This window comes from Glycine max, chromosome 7, assembly GCF_000004515.6.
Source record: "Glycine max cultivar Williams 82 chromosome 7, Glycine_max_v4.0, whole genome shotgun sequence".
Taxonomy (NCBI): Eukaryota; Viridiplantae; Streptophyta; class Magnoliopsida; order Fabales; family Fabaceae; genus Glycine; species Glycine max.
Window position 1 is genome coordinate 16,836,150 of NC_038243.2, and position 19,833 is coordinate 16,855,982.

Here is a 19,833-nt window from a genome sequence, read left to right on the forward strand (position 1 = left end):
TTGTGAATGTTATGCTAGATTTTTTACTTTTAACTTTATAAAGTTTATCACAAAATCAAAATCTTTCAAATAATAATAATAACAACAACAACAACAATAAAATCAACCTAAATGCAATCACTTTTTTACAAAAAACTTCATAAGTCTGATTTTCTCATTGTATCTGGGATAAGTAGGAATGAGAGCAAATCTCTTGTCGACCCAAAATAAAAACTAAAAACAATCTTTTTTTTAAATTAAAGAAAAATTTGATTTCCTTTTCTAAATAAAAAATAATATAACAAAATATAATTCAAGTTTTCAAGAGAAGATAAATAATTAAATCACTTTATTTTTAACACACTCGATTAAAGGCTGTTGTCTTCATGATGGATGTGTGGGTGTTAACACATTCCTCGTGCGTAAATGACTCTCCAATCCTTTTTCTCAAATCGTAGACCATTTCTTATCCTTTTTTATTTTTTCGATATTTTTCTTAAATAAACGTTAGTAACATCTTCTCAAGTTTTTTCTTTTTTAGAAAATAATTTATCAATTTTTTTATTTTAACGTCCCATCGTGACTCACATTAGGACATATCCAATTAAAAAATAACGTTAATATATATTGTAATTAATAAGTAATTAATTTTTTAAGTGACACAAAACTATAAAAGAGATTTGAGTATCACCGTACAAATATTGTAGATTTGCAGCATCACTCTCTGTTCTACAAGAAAATTGGCTCACTACATTAGAATAACATACATTACAAATTATATAAAATATTAATTGTATAAGATATTAATTTGGGGGCTAAAGCAAGAACTTGGGCTCCTTTATGCTTTAGCCGGCCCTATGACTAAATTTGGATTCGAATTCCAATTTTTATTAACTTGTAAAAACACTCAAGGTTAGATTTGAGCCCATTCCCAAACATGTTCGGCTGCTCATTGTGTATACTAATATGTTTAATTATTCATTTTACTTTTATTTTATAAAAAAAATGGTATGCGTAAGAATTAAAAGATGATGATTTTAGATATAGAAATTGAAAGATGATGATTTTAGATATAGAAATTGAAAGACCTCTTATAGTTAGTAATTGAACCTCTTATATATATATATATATATATATATATATATATAAATAAAATGAGAGGAAACATCTTATATAAAAAAAATTAAATCTAAATCATATAATTACATATCAAGAGTTAAGATTTAATATATAAATTTAAACAATCACATGAAATTAAATATTGATTATTCATATTTGATTATCCGAGTCAAATTGAATCTTCTTACTCTCGTAAGATACATTCCTCTCATATGATATGTCATATATTTTTTTTATCTTGGTTTAATTTATGTCCCTTATTTTGAAAAAAAAAATTATGTCAAAATTGTTGTCACAATCACCACCACCATCACTTTGATTACCAACATGATCGTTGCTTCCTCTCTGTTGCCTGATAGTGGTTGCCGATCAATGATAGCAATTGTGACGGAAACAACCAAGATGGTGGTAATGATCATGTTGATGATAAGATGATATAAGTTTGGGAAATTTCTATTTAGTAAATATTTTAGAGATTTTATTGTTAAATAAAGTTTTGATTTCAATTTAAAATATTTTAATCTTATTCTTTTATTTTAATCTAACAATTGAGATTGATTATTCTCATTTTCGCATAAAATAATCATTTTCATGTTATATATATGTATATATATATATATATATATATATATATATAATGTTTTAAAAAAAATTGAGACAAATATTCCATGAATTTATTCAAACTCGTTAAATAGAAATCGAACGAATTTATATTTTTTATCCTACCTTTTGTGAATCTAATTCCAAACTCATCTTGTCTTTTGTTAGAGTTTTGTGGTCTTAGTTTCTTGTCCCACATCGCTTGGTTTGTAAAACTTGTGTCTCATTAGTGCTATATATAGAGACACCTAAGCTTCAAATGTGTGCAAAAGTGTGCAAGTAATAAAAAGTTCTCTTAGTATGGCTGTGGACGTAGGCATATACATTGTGTGCTGAACCACGTCAAACTTCTTTGTGTCTTCTCTCTTTTCTCTTTATTCCTTTCTCTTCTTCTTATTGCTCTATACTAACAACTGGTATCAAGAGCTTTTGGTTACTCCACGATATTTCCTTAATTTATAGGAATTAGTGGGAGTCTTCTCAGTTTAGAGGAGGCAATGAAAGCAGTGGTAGCAATGGCATTAGAAGAGGGAAAGGTGAAGATCGAGAAGTTCGATGACAGAGATTTCAGCTTTTGAAAGATGCAGATATAGGATTATCTATATCAGAAGAAGTTGTATCAACCCTTATCAGGGGTTAAGCCAAACGACATGAAGAAAGAAGAATGGAACTTGCTAGATCGACTGGCTTTTGGTGTGATCAAATTGACATTAGTCAAGAACGCCGCGTTCAACATCGTAAATGAGAAGACTACTACAAACTTAATGAAGGCGTTATCAGATATGTATGAGAAGCCGTCGGCAACTGACAAAGTCTACTTGGTGTGTCGGTTGTTCAACCTCAAGATGGGAGAATGTATCTTTGTAACTGATCATATTAATGAATTTAATACTATTCTTGCCCAGTTGGAGTCAGTGCACATTAAATTTGAGGATGAGGTGAATGCATTGATTCTATTGTCATCACTACCGGATAGTTAGGCTGCAACTGTTGCTACAGTCAATAGTTCTACAAGGAAGAACACATTAAAACTTAAATGACATCCGTGACTTAATCTTAAGCGAAGATGTTCGTAAGAGAGATTCAGGAGAATCTTCTAGTCATGTTTCCAATTCAGCATTGAATACTGAAGGCAGGGGAAAGACTACCCAAAAGGGTCAGAATGCTCGAGCCAGATCAAAGTCAAGAGGGAAAGGTCAGACAAAATTTCAAAGTGACATTATATGCTGGAATTGTGACAAGAGAGGTCACTTTACCAATCAGTGCAAGGCACCAGAGAAGAACAAGACTCACAAAAACAAGAAGCACAATGATGATGAATCCATAAATGCAACAATTGATGAATTTGATGATGCATTAATTTGCAGCTTGGATAGTCCTGTTGATTCATGGATTATGGACTCAAGTGTGTCGTTCCACACTACTCCCTCTAAAGATTTATTATCTAAATATATTTCAGAAAGAATTGGGAAAGTTTACCTTGCAGATGGAAAATCTCTTGACATTGTCGGAAGAGGTGATATCAACATCAAGACCTCCAGTGGATCCCCATGGACATTGCACAATGTTAGACATATTCTTGCCTTAAAGAGAAATTTAATATCTATAGGAAAGTTAGATGATGAGGGGCATTACACAACTTTTGGAGATGAAGCTTGGAAGGTAAGAAAAGGTAATCTCGTTGTGGCTCGTGGAAAGAAGTGATGAGCTCCTTACATGATTGCAGATGAGGATATGGTAGTAGTTACTGAGACTGTCAATAATTCAACCCTGTGGCATCGAAGACTTGGACCCATTAGTAAAAAAGGAATGAAGCTTATGGTGGCAACAGGTAAGCTATCAAGCTTGAAGCATGTTGATGTTGGTGTTTGTGAACACTGTATCTTTGGAAAGCAAAAAAATGTTAGCTTCTCAAGGGCAGGGAAGACAACTAAAGTTGAAAAGCTAGAATTGGTGCACACAGATGTTTGGGGGCCAACCCCAGTGAAATTTGTTGGAAACTCACGCTATTATGTCACCTTTATCGACGACTCTACCAGAAAGGTATGGGTTTATTTTCTTAAAAATAAATTTGATGTATTTTTTGTGTTTAAAAGGTGAAAAACAGAAGTTGAAAATCATATAGATCTAAAGGTTAAAAGTTTGAAATCTGACAGTGGCGGGGAATATGATAGTCAGGAGTTTAAAGACTTTTGTTCAGAACATGAGATCAGAATGATCAAGACAATACCAGGAACACCTGAGCAAAACGGTGTTGCAGAATGGATGAATAGAACCTTGAACGAGAGCGAGGTGTATACGGATCCAATCTGGCTTGCCTAAAGCATTCTGGGCAGAAGCAATAAACACAGCAACATATCTCATCAATAGAGGACCATCAGTTCCTTTGAATTATCAGTTGCCCGAAGAAGTATAGTCTTCAAAGGAGGTAAAACTTTCACATTTGAGAATTTTTGGTTGTGTTTCATATATATTGACAGACTCTAATAGTAGAGATAAATTGGATCCGAAGGCGAGGAAGTGTTATTTTATTGGTTATGGATCTGACATGTATGACTACAGGTTTTGGGATGACCAAAACAAGAAAGTTATCAGAAGCAGAAATGTCATTTTTAATGAGAACTTATTTTATTAGGACAAATTTTCTACAGAATCTACATGTGCAGGTAAACTGTCAGAAATTACTGAGAAAGCAACACTTGAAGAAATTTTAGAAAGTGATGTAGCCAATAGAAACTAGATTATAGGCATAGAGGTTGAGTCAGAACCAAAACCATCAACTCCTCCAAGAAAATCTAATAGAATTTCAGTACCACCAGATAGGTATTCCCCTTCATTGCATTATTTGTTGTTAACTGATGCTGGTGAGTCAGAATGTTTCAGTGAGGCTACGCAGGGGAATGACTCTATTGAGTGGGAGCTAGCAATAAAAGATGAGATGACATCCCTTCATAAGAACAAGACGTGGTCTTTAATTAAATTACCCGAAGGAAAGAAAGCTTTACAGAATAAGTGAGTCTATAGGCTAAAAGAAGAATCTGACGATAGAAAAAGATACAAGGTGAGACTTGTGGTGAAAGGGTTTCAACAGAAACAAGGAATTGATTTCATAGAGATCTTCTCTCCAGTTGTAAAGATGACTACCATCAGACTTATTCTAAGTATTGTAGCTGCAGAGAATCTTCACTTGGAGTAATTAGATGTTAAAACTACATTCTTGCATGGGGATTTAGAGGAAGACATCTATATGACCTAACCAGAAGGTTTTGAAGTGCCAGGCAAGGAAAATCTTGTGTGCAAGCTTCATAAAAGTTTATATGGCTTGAAACAAGCACCGAGGCAGTGGTACAAGAAGCTTAATGAGTTTATGAGCAACTCAGGATTCAACAGATGTGACATAGACCATTTTATCAAGGAGTTGATAAATGATGGAGACTTATCTTTGCTGAAGATCTTAGGATAAGAGAATCCAACTGATATGTTGACTAAAGCTGTTACAACTGATAAGCTGAGGCTTTGCATTGCCTCGGTTGGCCTTCAAGGATAATTGAAGATGAAGGCACTACCCTAGGTAAAGAGTTGATGAACTTATTGCTTACAAGGAGCTGCTAGAGTTTGGAACTTAGACCCTAAGTGGGAGAATTTTAGAGTTTTTTGGTCTTAGTTCCTTGTCCCACATTGCTTGGTTTGTAAAACTTGTGTCTCATTAGTGTTATATATAGAGATACCTTGTAAGCTTCAAATGTGTGTAAAAGTGTGAAAGTAATAAAAAGTTCTTTTCCGTGGACGTAGGCACATACATTGTATGCTGAACCACGTTAAACTTTGTGTCTTCTCTCTTTTCTCTTTATTCCTTTCTCTTCTTCTTATTGTTGTATACTAACAACCACTTGTTAGGGAGATTCGAGGGGAGGAAACACATGTGGACCACGAGCCACCACATAAGGAAACTTGACATCACACTCTAACCCAAAAACCTGACACCACACTCTAACCCAAAACCTTAAGGCTCAGGTTTATGGGTCTTCTCCTCACTTATATGGTACTCAACCTTTGCACTTTTACCCGATGTGGGACTTTACCTCACACTTGTACTCCAACACATCTCCCCCTTAAATGTGAGTATCTTCCACATGGTAGTCTCCCCCTCGAGGAGAAGTCTTTATCATCCACGAGTATAGTCATTGTGGCTAACTGTGGTACTTGCACTACCGCTCCATCTGTGGGGCATGTTGTGCCGCCATCACTCGTTTGAGCCGGTCACCAAGTCGAACCATCGACTCTGATACCAACTGTTAGGGAGATTCGAGGAGAGGAAACACCAGGGAAATTTACACCTGTGGACCACGAGCCACCACGTAAGGAAACCTAACACCACACTCTAACCCAAAACCTTAAGGCTCTGGTTTATGGGTCTTCTCCTCACTTATATGGTACTCAAACTTTCCACTTTAATCTGATGTGAGACTTCACCTCACACTTGTACTCCAACACCTTTTGTAAAAGGAAGGAGAGAGTCAAACACACTTCTTATCCATCGTGTTTTCATGCCTATCCTTAATTCATTATTGTCCCCACAAACAAATCTATCTATGTGATCTTAATAAAAACATTTCCCTCCCAATTTCACCTCCAATTATATTATTTAAATAACTATATTTCACAATGAACACAGGTTGTCGAATTGTTCATTATAAATAATAAATAACAAAATTCTATTATCTTATAAAAGAATTGGGTCTGATAATTTCTTAATTTATTATTTATTTATATTGTAAACTCAACATGGTTAGTCATATAATTTTTTTAGCACTTTGTCAAACTTCCTTATATCTTTTGTCTTTCTTTTCCCCTTGAAAAATTAAAATAAGAATGTGTTGTTTTTTTATATAAAAACAATTATAATTGATATTTTTTTTGTTAAATTATAATTTTGATCTTCCTAATTTTTCAAATCCATGATTTTTGTTTCCCTAATTTGTAATTGTAATATTTGGTCTCCTAATTTTTATAAATCGTGATTTTGGATCCCCTGATAGATTATTAATTACTAATTATGACTAATAAAGCTATTAATAACTCACACATGCATCCACCCAAGTCACAGACACTACTTTTTCCAACTTGACACCCAAGTCAAAATAAACAAGAAACAAATTAACAAAGGTTAAACTTGCAAATGAAGCTTTTTAATCCTTCACCATGTTGGAAATCAAATGCGAAAGTGAACGGTGAAATTTGATATCGGGAGTGGAGACAAAAATTTATAGAGAAGAGGAACAAAATGCTTTGGACACACTGAGGAAAGGGGGATAAATGTTCTACCCTGAATGAGCCTATTGTTGGATTGATTGGCAAGTGTACCAATACGTCCCAAGTAGTAAAGTTAAAATGGAAGTCCGAGTGTTGAATCCATAGGGACTTTGTTTATACTTAGGAAGATGAATATTTTATTAATAAAAGAACTTAAAGAAAATTGTTTTGAAAAGTTATAAGAAAAACAATAATTTAAATTGACAGAAAATTAAATCAAACAAAAGGAAAAATTAAACAAGAATTTAAATTAATTAATTAAAGACAGAAAAAGATGAGAAAATTCAATATTATTGTAGAAGAAAATTCAGAAGATGAAAATATTGAAAACTTAGGGTGTGTTTGGTTTGCATTTTCACTTTACAGAAAATTAAATCAAACAAAAGGAAAAATTAAACAAGAATTTAAATTAATTAATTAAAGACAGAAAAGATGAGAAAATTCAATATTATTGTAGAAGAAAATTCAGAAGATGAGAATATTGAAAACTTAGGATGTGTTTAGTTTGCATTTTCATTTTTTGTTTTCATTTTCTGAAAACTGTTTTCATTTTCAAAAGATTAGAATTCTGAAAACATGTTTGGTTTGACTTCTTGTTTTCTGTTTTCAGGAAATAAAAACACCGAAAATTTATGATATATTGACTTTTTGTCTTCTTGTATTTTTAGGTTTGCTTAAAATTAAATTCTTTGTCATCGCGTTTTCATTTTACCCAAAATGAGATTTCTGTTTTCAACTAAAAATGCTGAAAATGAGACTTTCTTGTTTTCATTTTCTGCTTCGTTTGGAAAAATATTTTCACTGAAAATATTTTCAAAAATCCTACCAAACACATTTTCATCACCATTTTCTATTTTCAGTGAAAATGAAAACTAGAAACAACCAAACCAAACACCCCCTTAGTCTTCCAGAGCTACTCCTGGATGTAATGTTAGTGATTCTTCTCTATTTATAATTATTTCCAATTTACACCTGCATCTACTAGTATACTCTAACTTTGGTCTCCCTTGTGAAAGAACCTAATTTATCTATTTTCTCTTCCAAATCCCTTTGGAGAGCTAAAATGGTAAATTGCATTAAGAATAGAGATGTATAACATACTAAATAAATATCAACCTATCCATAGTGATGACTTTATTTAGATACTCTTTCCCAGTTCTATTAGAAAATAGTGTTTCCCAACACTACCCCTAAAACTTACCATGAAAATGGGTGATCAAGCCACAAACAATAATATTAAGCGCAAGAAAAAATAATGCAAAATATAATATTCACAAATTTATAAGAAGATAAATTACATAGTTGGTTGCCAAGTTCCCAACAAAGGGTGTTTAGCCTTTCATTGTCATGAAGGTTTTACAATTGCAAGAGAGAAATATTTAGTAAATGGGGAAAATATAAGAAATGGAGTAGAAGGAAAGAATGACTCTCAATGTTTGCTTCTCCTTCTTCTAACATTTGTTGGAATATCTGCCAGTCTTTTCCTTTTTCTCTCTTCTTCTTTTATAGGTGCAGATTAGTGGACTTCTTGCACTAAACCCACCTTTAATTTCCTTAATTATTATGTTTTCCTTAATTATCCTTACTTTCCTTAATTAGTCTTTTTTCCCTTAATTAATCATGTTTTCCTCAATTAGTCTTCTTTCCTTAATTAACCTTGTTTTTCTCAATTAGCTTGCTTTTCTTAATTAGCTATGCTTTCCTTAATCAACTCGCTTTCCTTAATCAGTTTTATGTTACTCACTAAGCATCATAAATTCATCACTTTTAATATTTTCTGCGCAAAAACTTAAATAATATTAATTTAACAATTATTTACTCAAAAAGGAAAAATTAGGAGAGAAAAATTACAAATTCCTATATAATTTAACTCCAAAATATATTCATAATAAGCAGTTATAAGAGCCAAATCTCCCTTTTCATTTGATTTTTTTCCTTTTCTTTTCACTTTTTCTCAAACATTAAATAATAAACTAATATATTTTATATCATATAAGCGAGTGTTGAATGGATGGTTTTATTGTTAGGCAGTCTATCTATCATTACTCCAAAAATGTTTTAAGACTCATTGTAATGTTAGACTTTGCTTACTTTGATTAATGATGTGATGTCAAATATAAATTTTTCCTGAGCTACTAATTTGTCTAAAAATTCACTTTCAAAGGAAAGAAACATTCCAAATTCAATATTAAAAGTTAGTGTCTTATTCATAAAAATAAAAAAAGAAAAGCAGCATTTTTAAAGCTTTCGTAGAAGTGAGTCTATGTACATTCAACTTTCCATACGCATAAAGTCTTTGAGATAAGGAAGGCAACTTCTTTGAAGTTTGATGCCATGCCGCATTGTAACTTTGGCAATGATTGAGTCACAAAATAGTAGGTATAATCTTATATATAACCCTGAGTTCATTCTATCAAAAAACACAGACAAGAATGAAGAGTAGTAGTGTGTGCATGTTTTCAGTGATCTTGGTATTACTGGAAGTGTTGTTTTGTGAAGAGTGTTGGAAGCATCAAGCATGAGAGAGAAGCTCTGCTTCCTATCAATAGTGCCTACTTTGACAACAATTTACCTTGGGTAAACAACAACATCACCAACTATTGCGAATGGGATAGAGTCGAGTGTAATGCCACCACAAGTCGAGTGGCCAAACTTGATCTTTCTCATGCGAGTGATCCTCATGTTGGATTCAGCTGGTGTCTAAATTACTCCCATTTTCTTGTGTTTGAAGATATCAGGAATCTCAACTTGTCAAGCAATCTCATATCGGGTTGCATCGAAAAACAAGGTCATTTAATATCATAAAGTTGACAAATGAATCATTCTTCTACTATGATATCAAATTGTCAAGGACAACATGCTTACCTCGGCGAATGAAAAGCCAACCTCAAATTTTTTTTCACAAAATTTGATTCTACCCAAATATATTCTTAAAGGTTTTAGCCTCAAACATGGTGTGATACCCTCTACCTCGTCATATTATAAATAAGAAAAATATATAAAAATGCATAATTTAATTAAACCAATTTTATAAAAATTACATACACAAATTCATGTGGGTAAAAGGTCACATTCGCTTCACTATTATCAAATAAAACTAATTATAAACATATCCGACTCAAAACAAATTTGTCAAAGTTTACAAAAGAAATCTTGTGAAATAGTGAAATAAAGTAAAGTAAAATAACATCATGTACTGACATAAAAAATCATGCCCCAATGTCACATCCTATCTAAGCATTGTGTCACTGCGTCCTCTAGCACGAGGTTCTTTGAAGTCATTTACCTAATTATCTACTCTCACGAACATAAGGTTCAAGATCATCATAGGATCCAAACACAAACAACACACAGGAAGTGAATTATCACATTTCTAAATAAAATATAGATAAACAAAGACATAATCAAAATAAATTATAGAGTTATTTATAACATAGCTCAACTTACCACGTCACTTCACCACTATATCACTTACAAATTCTTTTTTCAATCACTAATCACATTACACATGAATCACACACTCGAGTCAATACGTAACAACACTCATCAATTTCATAATAAACAATTCACATGCATTATGCAACAATTATACTAAGACTCAAGCTTATATGCAATGTGCTACCATGTCAGTAAAAAATAACATTGGAGCACTTAAGAGTACATAACAAGACATGCCACATAATGGGTATGTTAGGTCACTCTCACTAAGTAAAATCATAAGGTGACCAGTCAAGGTCACTTTGTTTTGTGAGAATGTTTCAACCATATGAGATCAACATAGGTTTAAAGGAGCACTCAAACTGAGTGTCTTTAACACTAAGGCCTAGACTCTGAAGAATCCGTTAGGACCTCACCTTCCTGATTAAGGTCCAACTCCTAAAACAATTTTTGCACATAAACAATGCTCATGAATTATACAATACACACGATCTCAGTCATGTTTGAAACATGTTTAACACATTATGCTACACTTTAACACTTTAGGTTCCTAACTTGGGACCCTATATTTTTCCTTTAACACTTCGCGCATAAACATTTTTCTCAAGGTAAATACTAGTCAGGTTATTGTACAATTCACAGCTCACAACACAAGTATTGTCACATCAAGCGTTAATCACACACTTATTCAAAACCATATCCCATGTCCACCATTTAACATCTCACAATGTCACAATCCACCATCACATGTTTATGTGTATCTCAAAAATTAACACATGTTCAACTTTGCACTTATACTCAATCTCAACAACAATAATATAATCTCATTATAGCAATTTATCATGTCTCATAAATCATATACACATTACACAATAGTAATATTTGCATAACACAAGACATATATATATATATATATATATATTAAATTAAACTATATTATTTTCAATTAAAAGGAGTTTCTACAATAATTAAATTAAAATTATATCAAAAGAAATTACTACTAGGCATTAACTTTGCAACTTTCTTTAATTTATTGTTTTATTATTACAATGTATATATAACATGTTGATCATCATCGTGGGAAGACACAAAACAAAGACAATAATTTTTATAAAATAAGCAATTAAAGAGAAGATTATTTAGAGTACAATTCACATTAATTAGAAAAAAAATAATTTTTAGGATTCAGACTCAATACAAGAACACATCAATTTCACAATAATTTCTCACCAAGACATCAATGGTCCTTCAAACATCTATAATTCATAATTATAATTGTAAAGATAGAATCAAAATTTGTAGAAACACCCCTAAAACTCATTCCAATTGATCATTTAAGGATCCCTACACATGTTCTCACTACTTTCCAATTGTGAATAACTCATCTCTTACCTCTAAATGGACTCACTTGTGTAATCCGACAGTGATGGAGGAATCTTTAGAGTTTTCCTAAGATTCTCCAAGCTTTTCTTCTAGTTGCTTTGCTAGGATTTTCAAGCGTTGGAGAAGGAGAAAGGATTAGAGCCTTTATTGCACTATCTTCATGTGATAAGCATTTCTCCATCCACAGATATTAATTTACAAATCCCAATGGTGAAGACGTACCAAAATGAATTCCATATATGGTGTTCAACTTTCACGATAATCTAACAGTTAATTAGTCCAAGATCTTAGTTTTATTGAGATAAATTTAGGTGTATGCAAGAAAAATAAAGAGCTCTATGCGAGGGATATTCCCTTCACCACATACATTATTTTATAAATCTCAACGGTAAGTATGTTCAAAAATGAGTTCCAAACTTAGGGTTCAAATTTCACAATGATCCAATGATTAACGAGTCTGAAATTGTTGTTTTACTGAAAAAATGAGGGTTTTGGAAGAAGGATGAGGGAAAACGAATTTGAGAGAAATAGAGTATAGAAATGTATTCTCAATGTAAAAATTGACCTAATATATCTATTTGTAGCTAGGATACTCTCATAATAATATTTACTCTTTTTTATTTTTATTATTTTATAAACAAGAATCCTATTTTATTTACTATTAAATGAATAAATAAAATATTATTTTTATTTTCCTTCAAACCATTATTTTAATTAATAAAATTATTTCTCCTTATTTATTTAATTATAAAAATCCCATAATTTTTTAAAACTATATTTATTTTTAAATAAAATCATTTTTAATTTATTTTAAAAAAATGGATGTTACAACTAGAATCATTATGAGTTTAATGGGTAGAAAGTCCTATCCTATATTATCCAAGGCACCAATAACAAGCTAATAATAATACTTAATTCTACTATTTTAATAGAATTTTCTTGAATAATTCTAGGCTGTGTTAGCTGAACAAATAAGGTAATTTGCATACCTGAATCACGGTGTTCATGAATCGTGATCTATTACAGACCAACTTGTAACTAACAACAATGAGTTACTAGTATCGTGCCTGCATGAATCTATCTTAGTATAGTGTTTTTTTGTGTGTAAAATTTATAAGTACATAAGACTTATGCTAGCTCAAACTATAAATTCTTCTTATTTATATTGAACACCTGGAAGACCTAGACAAGCATTACCTTAGATATTGATGACTATATCAAAACCAAATCCTCTCCTACAATGGATTTACACGAAAACTATTTTTCTTATGCTCATAACATTAATTAACATCATAGTTGGTATGCACACATAATAAAACTCTCATTTTCCATAGGAAAACTAATTAATAATTATAAACCTTGAACAATAGCTATCCACGGATACTCCAATCTTTTTAATATGAACATAAAAATAAAATACCTGACAAAAATTCGAGGAAAATTGGAAAAATCAATTTTAGAAACAAAAGAAGAAGATTAGAAAATTATGGTAAGACTCCGAGAGAACAAAAGAAAATATTCTGAATCTCTGTCACCCTAAAAGCTTTTTCCCCCCTTCTATCTTGGCCACTTTCTTACCAAAGTAGGTGAAAACAAAAAATAATGTGCAAAAATGAGTAACACTTGGAAGCGCCCCTTAGAGTGACTCCTTCCACTATAGGACAAATGGTCATCACCAAACAAATCCTTCCATGGGAGCTTTTCTCTTACTAGACCTTCTTGATAATTTGTTTCAAAAACTATCTACACCACTATAAAAAAGGGCTTCAACGATGGTCCAAAGTGAGATACAACGACGTTTTTCGCCCATTTTAGAATGTAACGTCGTCAAAGGTTACAAATTACAACGACGTGTCTGAAAGCACCGTCTTAAAAAGTAAGCAACTTTCAAGGACGGTGCTTACCTCAACACCGTCTTTGAATGTCAACATTCTAAGACGGTGCTTACATCAACACTGTCTTTGAATGCCCACTTTCAAAGACGTTGTTGAGGTAAGCACCGTCTTTAAATGATGACTTTCAAAGATGTTGCTGATGTAAACACCGTCCTTGAATTCAATATTATTTTTAATTATTGATATTTTTTTGGTTCATATCCCATCAGAAAAAATATAAATAATTAAAAATAACATATATTAGTATATACTAATTATGTTAATATATTATTTGGTCTCAAATGCAACTCAAATATGTACAAAAAATTGAAAACTACTGTACCAAAAAACATGCAACTCAATTATTCATGTGAACCAGAAATAACTAATTCAATGATTCTCATTAGGCGATTAATTTGTGTGACTGAAATGGATTATGTTACATTACTCCACGTAAAATGTGGCAAATAAATATTGTAAATGACTAGAAATAGAAAATTACTACATCCTATCATCCAATTCATTAGTATGATATTGTAGCACAATGAATTCATATTAATTTACATTAACTGAACATATAAATTAAATATTTTTTTTAAAAGGTTGAATTAAATTGAGAATTGAAGAAATAGTTATAAATTTAAGGCCGGATTGTAAAAATTCATAAAGTAATACAATTAAATGCAAGAGTATCACCTCTTTACAAGGCAAAGACTACCTTCTTTCTTTCTTTCCTTTGCTGGTACCACTTCATTTGATGTTACTATGTACCTAACCAAACTCAAATGCTTTTAAGAGAGGTATGAATAGTCAAAATAAGGTTCTAAGATTTTTTTATACAAGATATATAAAGTTAAATTCTCAAACAATCTAAAATATTAATGTATTTTGCTTATTATTTATTATTGAACTAAAAAATGACCAGCACCTGTATGAATAATTGATTATTACTACAAAAAGTTCAAATGTGTTTATAAGCAAGAACAAATCACAAATCACACTTTCCCACAACATACATGTTAACAGTAAAAATAATTGATTATTACTACAAACAATATGCAAATTACCAGTGAAACATGTATTAATGCTTCATCAAGTGGAGCAGAGAAGTTACCAAACCGGTTAATACCCTTCCTATCACCAAGAGCCAGCAGCAAAGCCTGAAGATGTGGTAATGAAACCTCTTAGTTTTAATTGTGCTTAAACTCTATAATAAATTTATAGTATAATAATATAAATAATATTAACTAGAAAAAAATGAACTCCGTGAATGTCAAAAGGAATACTAGGCATTTATAGTATAATATAAATAATCTTTTCGTGTCCATTAATATTTAACAATGTCAAGCGCCAACAAATATAGAAAGCTATAGAAAAATAACAAAAAATGAAATAAAAGGAAAGGAACAACTAGTATACGTACTTGGAGACACCCATTAATATTCAACAACTTAATTTATGCTAGAAACAATGGTGTCACTAACAGATATTACCAAACTTACATGTCTCCTCCTTCACAATAGCCAGTTATAATGCATATGTAGTCATCCTACAGAACATGAAAATTCAATAAGAAAAAGAAAGACTGAATTTTACAGTCTTTTCCTTCTCCACCCAAGCATCTTTGTACTCCACAATATATGGGTAATGTAGTTTTGCTATTAGGTCCATCTGAAACGCACAGAGAGAAAGAGAGACAATATCACCATTTTTTTTCAGAACTAAGAACGTAAGAAAACAGTCATTCAAAACCATGAAGGAGAACCTCAACAATGAAGTCAGTGAAACCACTATTAATATATTACATTTGTAGAAAAAATAGCTTCATAATTCAGATGGAATTAACTTCAAATAAAATGCCACATCACATGGTGATCATAGCATTTTGTAAGAATACTAAATTCATAAAACCAAATGTCTTCTACTTTGGAGTAGAAGTCTGATCAATACCTCAAAAGACATTGATGAGAAGCAGAGGACCTACAAGATTTCAATAAGCAAAATTAAATTCATTAAGAGTTCATGCTGCATGATTCCAGCAATTACATTCACACAGAACACACACACACACAAAGGAAACAATGCACAACCTCTTGTTTTCAATCTTGTGTAGAACAAGAAAAGTTGCACCAAGTGCTCCTCAAGACAAAAAAAATAGTGAAGCACTGAAGCAGCAGATCCTGATTTGCCGAGAACCCAATCCAGGAAACGTTTGATTCTTTATTTTAAGGCAAAGTCTTGCTGTTGTAAGCGTGAATTTCAGCTACCAACACTTTTTTGCTTCCTGCAAATGCTGTAAATGAACACGAAACCTATAGCTTCAATAACATTAATTATTATTAAACTTACTTGGGTGATTATTGAATGAACTTCAGCAACCATGAAGGGGTTTCAACTATCAACTTTCCACTACTATGATAATGACATTAAACTTAGCTTCTCAGGAGAGTGAAGAGAAGGCGACATTGGAATATACCAAAAAATTGAGAGTTTGATGACTTACCGTAAAAAAGTTGAGACAGAGGAAGAATTTTTTTTTTACAAAAAAATCTGGGAAACGAAACCTTGTTGTGGATCTAACAAACTCGGAATTGAATCCTGGATTCACCAAAAAAGAACAAAACGAGAAAGAATGATCAATTAATAAACGAAAATGATAGCGGATAAAAGAGGAAAGCAAGAATTGAGAAGGGGAAAAGGGTGATGAAACCCTAACCCTAGTGGAATTGGGATCGAGTTGAGGAGGAAGAGGAGAGAGAAATCGAAGCCAAAAGAAAGAGAAGGATGTTTCGTTTGTATGTGTGGTACCAACGAACTCCGTTTACTGAGAATTGAGGCAACGTCGGAAATGAAGAGAAGAGAAAGAGGTAGAGAGAGGGAAGAGAAAGACTCAGAGAAGAGGCAAAGAGAGGGAAGACAAAAAGGCGGAGAAGAGGCAGAGAGAGAGGGAAGAAGCGTGACCAGTGGGCTGCCCGATGCGAGAGAGACAAAGTCACAATAACAAGAAAAAACTAATTAACAACTGTAATGAGAGAGAAAAAGCAAAAAAAAAGTGTAAATATATAAGGAATTACGACGGTTTTTTAAATAACCGTTTTTGTTATTAATAAATTTATTATAATATTATTCCGGATATTTTTTAAAACGGTTTTTGTGGACCGTCGTAGTTGACACGTTGTAATAAATGTTTTCTTTAGTAGTGCTAGTTTAGGGGAAAAGTCTATCTCGGCACACGCCCAACCAACAGTAAGGGTGTTGAATAGTGAACACGAAGAGACAACAAAGAACTAAGAAGGTATCAACATCGTACGTGAACTAAATTTTCACCACTAACAACAATTCACAATTGTTTTAACCATGCACTTAAAATTCAGTACGTGGAAGCTCCTAAATAGTATTATATTAATCATACTCCTTTGTTTCAATTCTGGAAGTTTGGTGTCAGAAGTTTCACATTATTAATTCTGTGAGTTGGGTCTTAAACTTCTGACCCCAAATGTACGTTATAATTGTTGACATTGACTAAAAGAGGAAATTTTGAAGAGTTGAACATGGCATAATGTTTGTGTCTTCTTGAATTTTTTATAATTTTATCTCAAATATAATCTGTTAGGAAGGGCCAAAGGAAGATGATAGCATATCAGAAGTAATATCAGAAATGGAAGCCGGAACCACAATAGCCAGCACAGGTGCAGAAAGTAGATAAGCCCAAGAGAAAGATTACAAAGCCAACGTACCTTAGGGACTTCATATAGGGAAATTGGCTATGATGATAGCATAATCTTGCTAGAATAAGTTGTTTGCCATCAAGGGACAAAGATAACAAATCTTTTATTTGTAATATTCCTGCATAGCAAAAGGACAAATTTAGTTATTAGGAAAGTATTATAAATAGCCTTGTAAATAAAGCAAGATCATAAATGAAAATACCGAATTATTCCCTCTAGTCTTCTTCTTCTTTGGAGGTGTTGGCCCTAAAAGCCAGTCTGTGTAAGCTTATTCTATCATTTTGGTGCTTTTGTTGAGAGCCCACTCTAGCCACTGCAACCCACACCACCTACCGAATCACCCCTTCCCACGCCATCCTTTCCACACAGCCACCCACCAGCAACCATTTCTGTAGCATCCATCCCCTTCGTTTCCCCACACCCCTCATCTTTTTTTACATCCAGCTCAATCTCTTGGGATTGATTTTAAGAGCACCCACAAATGTTTGTTATGCCTGTTTGGTATCAAGGGAACTTTTCCTTCATTTCAGCAACCACCTTTGTCCCTTCCATTTTAGCACCCACCTCGAATGGCGGATGTCGAACCTTCTCCAGCGGGCGTGGACCGCCTCGAGGCCGCCATTGCCAAACTTGTTGCAGCTCAACTCCGCCTTGAATCCACATTGGAAGCCCTTCTTCTAAAACTGCCTCTGAGAACCAACCACCACTACCCATCTTCTTTCTCTGTGCAGTCACCACCGTCGACTTTGCCTTCTAAGCTAACTGTGCCTCCATGCCCCGTACCAATGCAACACAACCAATCACCCTTGCCGACTCCGCTGCCCACGCCAACTTTGTCACCCATGCCGACTCCGTCGCCCATGCCGCCGTCCATGCCGACTTCACCTCCACCCCCCGCACTCATACAGTCGCATCCCACACCCTTGCCGACTCCGCTTCCCATTGTGCTCGTTCCCCTCCTTGCTAACAACAACCCCCACGCGTCCTCTGACCGTCGCTAGATCACCATTTCCCAAGTCCGCAAGGAGTACCCCAACCACTACAAGGAGCTCGACCACTCTTTCCTCTTTTACGCTACTATCGACACTGCAAAATGACTCTACTTCCGCAACACTAATCTTCATTCACTCATTCATTCACAAATTTCTATTTGGGATCCCGGTTCGAATTTGAAGTCATAGTTTGAAGCCCAACACCTTGAGGACAAGGTGTTTTTGATGGGGCTAGGAATGTTAGAAAGGGCCGAAGGAAGATGATAGCATATAAGAAGTAATACTAGAAATGGAAAGCCAATGTATCTTAAGGACTTCATATAGGGAAATTGGTTGTGCTGGTAGCATAATCTTGCTAGAATAAGTTACTGCCATCAGGGGACAAAGATAACAAATCTGATATTTGTAAAATTCCTGCATAGCAAAAGGACAAATTCAATTATTAGGAAAGTATTATAAATAGTCTTGTAAATAAAACAAGATCATCAATGAAAATACAGAATTATTCCCTCTAGTCTTCTTCTTTTTTGGAGGTGTTGGCCCTCGAAGCCAGTCTGTACAAGCTTATTCTATCATAACCCCTTTCTGGAAATACATTTCCGGTGGTGTGAACGCCTTGCTCCTGCCCCTCTCCTTTGTGTGTGCTCACCCCATGAATAAGCTTGTTCTTGACCTTTCACCAAAGCTCTATAAATATCACCCTTGAAAGTTGCATTCAGTGCAATTCATAGTTCATGCCTCTTATGCAAACAAGCATGAGGAAACTACATAGTTCAACATAAACTCAGGCTCAGCTACTTGGAGATTCTATTATAATTGCAAATTTATTTCTAGTTCAATAAAATTTTCTAATTTAAATAAATAAAATCATCCACTGAAGTTAAATATATGGATATCGATTACAAGTATAGCTCTCTTTCAGGAGTACATTTGCTGATAAAAAAACATTAAGATCCTAGCTAATAACCTAAAACATTTTTAGGAGTTCTTTGAAAAATTAACCTGATATTACTGGTCTACATGCGGTGTTCATCAATGGTCTGCCATATTTTCAACGTGGTTAAATTTCCTCATAATCATAGATATATCGAAAGTGTTTGAGGTGAATATATTATATATTCAGTAAAGAAAGGAAAAGCAATACGCGTGGTTAACTTTCTTGAGGCACAGAAAGTCTTTGAGGTGAATATATTATAGGTAATAAAGAAAGTAAAAGCAAACATTTTGGAAGATTCAGCAGAAACTAGCTAGTCTACACGCGGTGAACTTTTCTCACACATAAAAAAAGGGAAATCAACTTTGATAATTAACCATTGAGTCACAAATAGTATATAGCTGCAAATGTGCAGTCTTATATAAGTAAACCCGTAATCATTCTAGCAAAAAAATGCCAAGATGACAATGAAG

The 19,833-nt window shown here is 33.2% G+C and overlaps 1 protein-coding gene across 1 annotated transcript; it reads left to right on the plus strand.

Annotated features, from left to right (window-relative positions):
* Window positions 1-18,003: 18,003 nt before the first annotated feature.
* Window positions 18,004-18,435, plus strand: LOC106799246 (proline-rich receptor-like protein kinase PERK2). The gene has a single exon (XM_014777439.1). It carries the CDS (start codon window positions 18,004-18,006, stop codon window positions 18,433-18,435), a length of 432 nt encoding a protein of 143 aa, XP_014632925.1.
* Window positions 18,436-19,833: the final 1,398 nt, after the last annotated feature.

Coding starts and splice junctions, on each gene's coding strand:
- LOC106799246 (XM_014777439.1), top strand. CDS start 18,004: ATGGCGGATGTCGAACCTTCTCCAGCGGGCGTGGACCGCCTCGAGGCC.